This window comes from Acipenser ruthenus, chromosome 37, assembly GCF_902713425.1.
Source record: "Acipenser ruthenus chromosome 37, fAciRut3.2 maternal haplotype, whole genome shotgun sequence".
Classification (NCBI taxonomy): domain Eukaryota; kingdom Metazoa; phylum Chordata; class Actinopteri; order Acipenseriformes; family Acipenseridae; genus Acipenser; species Acipenser ruthenus.
Genome location: NC_081225.1, coordinates 910,677 through 921,506, shown reverse-complemented (window position 1 = coordinate 921,506; position 10,830 = coordinate 910,677). Strand labels below are relative to the sequence as shown.

General features: G+C 42.7%; 1 protein-coding gene across 1 annotated transcript; it reads right to left on the bottom strand.

Annotated features, from left to right (window-relative positions):
- Positions 1 to 1,174: 1,174 nt before the first annotated feature.
- LOC131706770 (E3 ubiquitin-protein ligase RNF181-like) lies at positions 1,175 to 10,130 on the bottom strand. The gene is made up of 6 exons (XM_059008479.1): positions 9,979 to 10,130; positions 8,852 to 8,939; positions 7,009 to 7,142; positions 5,977 to 6,092; positions 2,157 to 2,231; positions 1,175 to 1,723 (listed from the first exon to the last, which is right to left on the bottom strand). The coding sequence occupies exons 2-6, from the start codon at positions 8,935 to 8,937 to the stop codon at positions 1,664 to 1,666; spliced, it is 471 nt and encodes a 156-aa protein (XP_058864462.1). The 5' UTR covers positions 8,938 to 8,939; positions 9,979 to 10,130; the 3' UTR covers positions 1,175 to 1,663.
- Between the last annotated feature and the right edge of the window lie 700 nt (positions 10,131 to 10,830).

The following is a 10,830-nucleotide window of genomic DNA, read 5'->3' as shown; positions in this document are numbered from 1 at the left end:
TCTTAATGATCCGAATCACTCTTATAATACAAATCTTAAAAAATAATAAAAAAGCATTTTGAATAAACAGATCTGTAGGTTTATCAAGATACTTTTTTATTTTGTAAAATTAGTATTTCAGTTTTCAATATTTAAAAGTTTACATGGATTGTCCCAATTAAATAATAACACTGATCAGACGTTCACGCTGTCTGGCGTCAGGAAGAGGGAACAGTATTAATGATTTGAGCTGGAGAAGGCGATATGCTATTAGAAGCTAGAAAGAAACTTTAAATATTTTTAAAACGATTAATAAAATAAATATCGATGATGGTATTTATTTAATTTGTTAAAAGCTATGATTGTATCGTCACGCTGCCTCGACAGAATCAATTTAGCAAAGGTTTAGCGATCAATTCATGTGTTGATTTTCTTCAGGTTAAAAATCCTGTCCTGTCTCGCAGTGTTCCGGAATTCTAGGGTCAGGAGGCGATCCTATTGGCTGGTGCCACTTCCAAGAGCAACTAGCCATGGTCAGAATATGAATTATGAAGCGCATAATCAGAATTATTAAACCAGTACTCGATGACTGTGTGTGGAACTGCCTGCGCACACAACTGCACTGTTTTTTTAACTTCTAAAAACAATTTGAATACAAAATATCAAAACCGAGGACTGAACAATGTTACCCTTTCTGATGGGACAAGGAATTAAGGCTGAACACGTGGGACAATGCCAGTTCTGTCCCGGGACGTCTGGTAGCCCTGTTTGTGTTGTTTTTATTCAGGGTACAGTCTGAAAATATTATTGTGCTTAAATTGTGTCATCAATATTTATATATATGAGAGAGAGAGAGAGGAAAGGGAGAGACAGAGAGAGAGAGAGAGAGAGATTCCATTTTGCAAAAGGTGGATTTGAAATGAAATACGATGCGTTAAACTTGGGTTGCTTCAAGACTTTTTGGGGTTCATAATAATTTTTATTTGTTTTATTACTTTTGTTGTCATTTCACTTTGAAAACTAGTTAAAAAAAATAAATAAATACACTTTGATAAATGTATTTTTTCTTTTATATCTGTGTATAAAAGCTACAGTTTATGTTTTAAAAAAAACTAACTTTTTTTTGTTGGAAAATGTAATTAAAAAAAAAAAAATTCTGGGTTTTCCAGATAATTTGCAAAAAACAAACAATGTGGGCTGTGTGTTTTATTATTTATTAAAGAGATTTGTAATTTTTTTGAAAATATTTTACATATAAAAAATATCAGCTCCTCTCATCCCCTGCTGTCACTATTTTTTCAAAACAAAATAAGCCATTTTTAAAACTATTTAATGAAACGGGGTAACGCTTTTAAAACATGCATTCATTATGAATGAACACTTCTCACAATCCCCAGTTGGGGGCGCAAGAGGGTATGAATGCATGTCTTATACAAGCGATCCACAGCATTCATTACAGAGGAGCATGGAATGAATCCGGGTGATTAAACCCAACATGAATTAACAGGGGGGGGCTGAATTCACAATGAATGACTTCAGAACTCAGAGGAAGCGCAGAAGACATCCCGGTGTTATTCCTGAAGGATTCAGACCGGGGATTCGTTAGGAATTTGGGGACGTTGTTTGGAAGTAGCAGGAATGGTAAGGTGTTGCAGCGTGGAGCCTCTGTCCGTGTCTCTCCGTCTCATGTGTACATGGCTCCGTGCAGATTCTCCAGCCGATGGTCCTGCTGTTTTCTCCTCTCCTGGAACAGAAGCACAGCACAGCGTTCTTGGTGCGGTACGTGCTGGAGCAATACTCCCAAGTCAGGGCTGTCAAAGGAAGGAAGAGTCTCCTGGTTTTCCTTCCACCCCGAGCGCTCACTTAATTGCTCTAATTGTTATTTTGATTAATTGGGATGCATTTAACACTTCTCTCCAGGACTCAACATGTTTCACAGGCAGTGTACCTTGAATCAGGTGTGTTTTATGAAAGCATCATCAACTGTAACACACCTTGAAAAAGCATTAAACATGTCTGCTGGCCCCACCCCCTGCACACTGACCCCGCCCCCTGCACGCTGACCCTGCCCCCTGCACTCTGACCCCGCCCCCTGCACACTGACCCTGCCCCCTGCACTCTGACCCCGCCCCCTGCACACTGACCCCGCCCCCTGCACAGTGACCTCGCAGACCCACCTTGTCTTTCTTGAACTCCTCGTACTCTTTGTTCTCTGTGGGCATCTCGTGTCGACACAGCGGGCAGGAGTTAGTCTGAGAGAGGAGAGAGAGAGAGAGGGTGTGAACACTGAGAAGAGAGAGAGAGACAGGGTGTGAACACTGAGAAGAGAGAGAGAGGGTGTGAACACTGAGAAGAGAGAGAGAGACAGTATGAACACTGAGAAGAGAGAGAGAGGGTGTGAACACTGAGAAGAGAGAGAGAGACAGTATGAACACTGAGAAGAGAGAGAGAGGGTGTGAACACTGAGAAGAGAGAGAGAGACAGTATGAACACTGAGAAGAGAGAGAGAGACAGTATGAACACTGAGAAGAGAGAGAGAGACAGTATGAACACTGAGAAGAGAGAGAGAGACAGTATGAACACTGAGAAGAGAGAGAGAGACAGTATGAACACTGAGAAGAGAGAGAGAGACAGTATGAACACTGAGAAGAGAGAGAGAGACAGTATGAACACTGAGAAGAGAGAGAGAGACAGTATGAACACTGAGAAGAGAGAGAGAGACAGTATGAACACTGAGAAGAGAGAGAGAGAGACAGGGTGTGAACACTGAGAAGAGAGAGAGAGACAGTATGAACACTGAGAAGAGAGAGAGACAGGGTGTGAACACTGAGAAGAGAGAGAGACAGTATGAACACTGAGAAGAGAGAGAGAGACAGTATGAACACTGAGAAGAGAGAGAGAGACAGTATGAACACTGAGAAGAGAGAGAGAGACAGTATGAACACTGAGAAGAGAGAGAGAGACAGGGTGTGAACACTGAGAAGAGAGAGAGAGACAGTATGAACACTGAGAAGAGAGAGAGAGACAGTATGAACACTGAGAAGAGAGAGAGAGAGACAGTATGAACACTGAGAAGAGAGAGAGAGACAGTATGAACACTGAGAAGAGAGAGAGAGACAGTATGAACACTGAGAAGAGAGAGAGAGACAGTATGAACACTGAGAAGAGAGAGAGAGACAGTATGAACACTGAGAAGAGAGAGAGAGACAGGGTGTGAACACTGAGAAGAGAGAGAGAGACAGTATGAACACTGAGAAGAGAGAGAGAGAGACAGTATGAACACTGAGAAGAGAGAGAGAGACAGGGTGTGAACACTGAGAAGAGAGAGAGAGACAGTATGAACACTGAGAAGAGAGAGAGAGACAGTATGAACACTGAGAAGAGAGAGAGAGACAGTATGAACACTGAGAAGAGAGAGAGAGACAGTATGAACACTGAGAAGAGAGAGAGAGACAGGGTGTGAACACTGAGAAGAGAGAGAGAGACAGGGTGTGAACACTGAGAAAGGAGAGGGTATGAACACAGAGCAAAGAGGAGAGAGAGAGGACACAGAGACAAGGTATTAACAAACGTTTTGCATCCCCCTATAGAATGAACGAATGTTGCTTCATGAAGTCTCATGAAAGCTGCTGAATAATGTTACATGTTAACATATTGAACTGCACACCGCTTCGGAGTTTTCACACATACTTAACAGAAAAACTTATAAATTGAAAAGCGTGACATTTCGAAATCTAACATGAAATTCTACTGTACTGCTAGTGTGGCTTCCGGGAGATGGGTTTTGTTGCAATATCATTTTGTATTATTTTTATTACAGAATGTTCTAAATTATGTTCATATATATATATATATATATATATATATATATATATATATATATATATACAGTTGTATGCAAAAGTTTGGGCACCCCTGGAAAAAATGTATGCTACAATGAATCTTTCAGTGAACAGAAGTTGATCTGACCTCTACATGGTACAAAGTTAAACATGACACCTTTCTGCAAATTTTAATACAGGATTACTATTTATTTGCATTTATTATAGATTCAAAATAATAAACAAAAGTAAACATGGCGCGTGCAAAAGTTTGGGCACCCTTTTGGACCATTCTTAATTACTTCTTAAAAAGATGATTACTAAGGTCCAGAAAGGTTGATTCACTCATTAGGGCTTCAATTAGTCAGGTGAAGTCAATTCCAGTGTTGAACTATTACTCTGAAGTAACTTCATACCTTCTAATCTGTCAGACTGTGATGGTTGTTCTGCCTGGTTTCAAAAACCATGGGCTCCTCTAAGCAGATGTCTGAGGACTTGAAAATAAAGATAACTGACTTTCACAAAACAGGAGAAGGCTATAAAAAACTCTCTCAACGCTTCCAGCTAGCAATTTCAACTGTCAGAAACATTGTCAAGAAATGGAAGTTAAATGGAACGGTTAAAGTCAAGGCAAGATCTGGAAGACCAAGAAAAATATCACATAGACTTGCCCGAAAACTGGTCAGATCTGCACAACAGAACCCACAGGTCACTGCAAAGGACCTTCAGAACAGTTTAGCTGACACTGGAGTAGTTGTTCACAGGTCCACAGTACAGCGTACCTTACACAACAAGGATCTGCATGGGAGAGTTGTCAGAAGGAAGCCTTTTCTACGACCTCATCACAAAAGTCAGCGTCTAAAGTATGCAAAAGAAAACCTTGACAAGCCTGAAGCTTTTTGGAACAATGTTCTTTGGACTGATGAAACGAAAATTGAACTTTTTGGCCACAACCAAAGAAGGTACGTTTGGAGAAAAAAGGGTGAAGCATTTCAAGAAAAGAACACCTTGCCAACTGTTAAGCACGGGGGTGGCTCTATTATGCTTTGGGGTTGTGTGGCAGCCAGTGGAACCGGAAATATTGTGCGGGTGGAAGGAAGAATGGATTCAACTAAATATCAACAGATCCTAGAAGCTAATGTTCTAAAGTCAGTCAGGACACTGAAGCTGAAAAGAGGTTGGATATTTCAGCAAGACAATGATCCAAAACATACCTCAACATCAACCATGAAATATTTACAAGAAAGAAGGAGAAAGGTTTTGGAATGGCCGTCACAGTCCCCAGACTTGAATATTATTGAAAATCTGTGGGGAGATCTCAAACATGCAGTGCATGCCAGGAGACCTAAGAATCTTTCTGAGCTGGAAGAGTTCTGCAAGGAAGAGTGGGAAAAAATTCCAAAGGCAAGAATAGAAAGACTCTTAGCTGGCTACAGGAAACGTTTGGAAGCAGTTATATCTGCCAAAGGAGGTGTTACCAAGTACTAAGTGACAGGGTGCCCAAACTTTTGCACGCGCCATGTTCACTTTTGTTTATTATTTTGAATCTATAATAAATGCAAATAAATAGTAATCCTGTATTAAAATTTGCAGAAAGGTGTCATGTTTAACTTTGTACCATGTAGAGGTCCGGTCAACTTCTGTTCACTGAAAGATTCATTGTAACATACATTTTTTCCAGGGGTGCCCAAACTTTTGCATACAACTGTATATATATATGAACATAATTGTTTTATAAGTGATGTCTCAATCCTAAAATTCTAGGTGATGCAAAATGTTTGGCCAGAATATGGCTGCAATTATTATTATTATTATTATTATTATTATTATTATTATTATTATTATTATTATTATTATTATTATGATTATTTATTTCTTAGCAGACGCCCTTATCCATGGCAACTTGTATACAAAAAATACACATTAAGAATTACTTTTCTTGATATGTATTTTGTCCTCCCCCTCTCCCTCTCCTCCCCCCCACCCTCTCCCTCTCCCTCTCCTCCCCCCCACCCTCTCCCTCTCCTCCCCCTCTCCTCCCCCACCCTCTCCCTCTCCTCCCCCTCTCCTCCCCCACCCTCTCCCTCTCCTCCCCCACCCTCTCCCTCTCCTTCTCCCTCTCCTCCCCCCTCCCTTTCTGCCTCTCCCTCTCCCTCCCCCCTCCTCCCCCCCTCACCTTCCCAAGCCAGGGCAGGATGCAGCCAGAATGGAAGAGATGCTCACAGGGCATCTTCCTCACTGTCTCCTCTTCCTCAAATTCCAGCAAGCACACAGGACACTTCAGACCTTTATCTGCAGGAGAGGAGGGGGGAGGAGAGGAGAGAGGAGAGGAGGAGAGAGGAGAGGAGGAGAGAGGAGAGGAGGAGAGAGGAGGAGGAGGAGGGGAGAGGAGCAGAGGAGTGAGGATATGAGGGAGAGAGAAAAGGAGAGGAGAGGAGGGGAGAGAAGAGAGGAGCAGAGAAGAGAGGAGGGAAAGAGGAGGAGAGAAGAGGAGGAAAGGATGCATAATACAGAAGCAAACCATCTTCACCAGCATTGGAATGGATTTTAAAGCCTCAGTATTACTCAAAGCACCGGAAATGAAGTCTGTTCCTGCAGCGAGCAGGAGTCGGGTGTCACACGGCTCCGCTTTGTAGCTTTGAGGACAAACGCCTATCAGTAAACCTGCAGATCACAGACGAGGCTTCTTCATGCTGTGATGAGACGTGCGGTCAGCTCTGAACCCCAGGACTGGGTGCAGCAGCAGCAGCAGCAGCAGCAGGGCTAGTGTGAGTTTGTAACCCTGCTCAAACTCCTGGCTCATGATCATTGCAATATTAATAATAATAACAGACTGCATTGAGGGGAGCTCTGAACCCCAGGACTGGGTGCAGCAGCAGGGCTAGTGTGAGTTTGTAACCCTGCTCAAACTCCTGGCTCATGATCATTGCAATATTAATAATAATAACAGACTTCATTGAGGGGAGCTCTGAACCCCAGGACTGGATGCAGCAGCAGCAGCAGCAGGGCTAGTGTGAGTTTCTAACCCTGCTCAAACTCCTGGCTCCTGATCATTTCAATATTAATAATACTAGACTTCATTGAGGGGAGTTCTGAACCCCAGGGCTGGGTGCAGCAGCAGCAGCAGCAGCAGCAGCAGCAGCAGCAGGGCTAGTGTGAGTTTGTAACCCTGTTCAATTCAGCCCCCCCCCCCCCCCCCCGTGCTCACCTGCCTGTGCGGGGGTGATCACGGCTGTCGGCAGGTTCTGGACAATCTCTTTGGCCGCGGGAGGAGGGAGCCGCTGGTCCCACTCTGAGAAATCATCGGGTCCGAGGTCAATGTCCACTCCCTGCATCAGAGACCTGCGCACAGCACAGAGACGCACCACGTTACTGGATCCTCAGCTGATGCACTATCCTTGCACTATCGCACTGCTAACATGTCACTGTAGATATAACTTGCTGTGATCCTAACTGGCTGCATCCTAGTTCATATTGTAATCTAGTAGTGTTATTATTATTTGCACTGACTGTAAGCTACACTGTGTTTAAATATGAAGCTTGCATTGTAACCCTGTGCTGCCCTGGAACACCTGCGAGTCACCTTGGATAAAGGAGTCTTGCTTTTAATTAATAATTACTTTAATAATTAATAATTAAGGTAGCGGGGGCAAAGGGGCATTTGCACCTGCAATATTTAAATTTGAGTCCCCCCCAAAAGTAAAGCCTATGCACAAGCAGTAGACGCTACTGTTCTAATAGCTGTATAAACACAGCGATGTTTAAACAAAACGTTGGGTAAACGTTTCCTGACAAATAATTGATTTCAGTTTAGTTTTCATTGAAATGTTATCCAGAGGATACGGCTCAAATGAAGCAGGTCCGTCTCTCCCGTGCACGGAGAGCTGACGTTTCTGAAACGCTAAGAGGATTCGAGAACGAGTCGTGAAAACGCTGCTGCTGCTGCTGCTGCTGCTGCCTCAGATGCAACCCAATTTAAAAAAACACAACCGTGGGCAAATAAAAATACATTTTCAAGAGGAATGGCTCATCTTTGATGAAGGGAAAAATAAAAAATAAAAGTTATTTGTAAATTCTGTTCTTTGGGAGAGAGACACACAATAGAAACCTTTGTTAACTTGCTGTTCTATTTGTTTTAATTTATAAAAGTGTTTTTTTGGCCCCCGTGTATAAATTAACATGACAGCACCACTAAGACTCATTCATCTATGCGGGGGGCGGGGGGCGGGGGGCGGGGGGCGGGGGGGGGGGGGGGGGGGGGAGGTAATTTAAAGGGATTTCCAGTAAATAGTGCTGTTGTGTAAAGATTTTTTTTAACCTGTAGATGGCGCTAATCACATATTCGGTGGAATGGATGTGGTAATTTTAAAGACTGCCTTACATACTATTGCAAGAGAATCACAGGGTTGCCCCCTATCAGGAGATGACAAGGGGTCGATAGAAAATAATTTTTTAGCTTCAGCAGCAGTGTGGAGTAGTGGTTAGGGCTCTGAACTCTTGACCGGAGGGCCGTGGGTTCAATCCCAGGTGGGGGACACTGCTGCTGTACCCTTGAGCAAGGTACTTTACCTGGATTGCTCCAGTAAAAACCCAACTGTATAAATGGGGAATTGTATGTAAAAATAATGTGATATCTTGTAACAATTGTAAGTCGCCCTGGATAAGGGCGTCTGCTAATAAATAAATAATAATAATAATAATAATAATAATTTAAAGAAAGGGGTCTTGATACCAGGAGGTTCAAATCCCGGCTCAGCCACTGACTCCCTGTGTGTGAGACCCAGAGCAAGTCACTGAACCTCCTTGTGCTCCGTCCTTCGGATGAGACGTCAAACAAACGAGCTCCTATTGGAAGTGACTCTGCAGCAGCAGCAGTTGATTCACAGGGCTGGCAATAAGGCTCCTATTGCACAGCGGTTTCACCCACTGCAGGATTTACTCGTGGTTAAGCAAGCTATCATCGCGATGTGCTTAAAGAGAGAGAATTAAAATGACAGCACCAGCCTGCGCTGCTCAAATGGGCACACCGGCACCGAATGGGTTAAGCTTACCTGGCGAGCTCCAGCAGCGCGTTCTGTCGGTACTGTTCATCCGGGTTAGTCGGCTCGCAATCGTGTTCGTCAAAGTACGAAGCCATCACTACAAAAAATAAACACACACACATAGAGACTCACTACTGTAATAATTAACTACAATAATAACAGCTAATTATAATAATTCAGTAGCTATAACAGTAATATATATATATATATATATGTATGCAGACAGGCTAAAAGAATTGAATCTATTCAGTCTTGAACAAAGAAGACTACGCGGTGATCTGATTCAAGCATTCAAAATCCTAAAAGGTATTGACAATGTCGACCCAGGGGACTTTTTTGACCTGAAAAAAGAAACAAGGACCAGGGGTCACAAATGGAGATTAGATAAAGGGGCATTCAGAACAGAAAATAGGAGGCACTTTTTTACACAGAGAATTGTGAGGGTCTGGAACCAACTCCCCAGTAATGTTGTTGAAGCTGACACCCTGGGATCCTTCAAGAAGCTGCTTGATGAGATTCAGGGATCAATAAGCTACTAACAACCAAACGAGCAAGATGGGCTGCATGGCCTCCTCTCGTTTGTAAACTTTCTTATGTTCTTATATATATATTAGTTTGTGTGTGTGTAAACATGTAACGTCTTCAGGTAGGGTTTAAAAAAAAAAACAGAACCCACATTTATTGTGACATGATGACGCTCTAATGACGTCATTAGGTTCCGCAGAGTGCTTTCGATTCAAAGGGAGATGTCGGATTTTAAATGGCCAATTTATCATCATGTATGTTTTGCCTCATCTCATCTTAAAACTCTTAAACCTCAATCAATAGATCCAAGAATTGTAACAAGAGGTATTTTTTTTTAAATCCTACCGGAAGACGTTACATGTGCTTGTGTGTTTATAATGTGGATCTGCAGCGGCCACGCGAAACTCTCAGATTAAAAGGAGACCATTTGTTTTTAATTGAAAGCTTTTTTGGAGATTTATACACCCAGCACAACCTAATTGTGTGATTAACCGGCTTTCAATTTAAATGTGTCGGTTCAGCGAGACCTCAAAGCAAAATTATTCTGAACCGCCGTATTCGTCCCAACCGACCTTTTTTTGTAAAGTTTACACTAAACTTTATTTACTCACCTGGAATATCGCTGTATTATTTATTTCTTAGTCCAAATAAACCTTTATAAACACCGGAATGTCATTGAAATTACAAAGAAACTGGCGCAGCCTAGCGTGATAGTCTGTACTAAGTACTGTAGACCAATCAGAACTCGGCAAAGGTTCCAAGTAGCCAACCAGGGACTAAAGGAGGCGGGGTTTATGTCCAGTTTGGTTGAGGGAGGGAAGCGAATGAAACTGCAATTACAGCGACGTGAAAGGACGAATCTGATTGGACATCGGCAGTCAGCTGGTTCTTCAGAGCGGTGATGTCACAAACCTGCCAACTGTACCGATTTGACCGGTACAATACCGGCTGCCGTCGTTTGATAGCGTGGGACCGTCACAACTTAATACTATGTTCAGGACTGAGATTTATTGATTGATCGATTGATTGATTGATTGATTGATTGTTTAAACCAGGAAAATTAAACAACCCAATTGAGATTGAGGCCTCTGTAGACAGATTTCACATCACCTAAAAACACCAGCATCCCTCTAAAAGACAACAGCATCGTACATGCAATCTGGGATCAGAAACATTGACACTGCAGGGATGGGAATAAGACTCCCATTGCATAGCAGTGCGATCCATTCCTGGTTTCACTAGGAGTTTAATAATCAGACACACCTGAGCTTGTTACCTAGACACACTGTGGGCTGATCAAGCTGGTAGTAAAACCTGGAATGGGTGACACTGCTGTGCAATAGGAGTCTGATTCCCAGCCCTGCACTGTGATCATTCTCGGAACCGACTTCATGAAAATGAATGTAATCTCGGCCATTGTCAGGCGATACGTTTGGGTTATTGATCTGATGCAGTATCATATC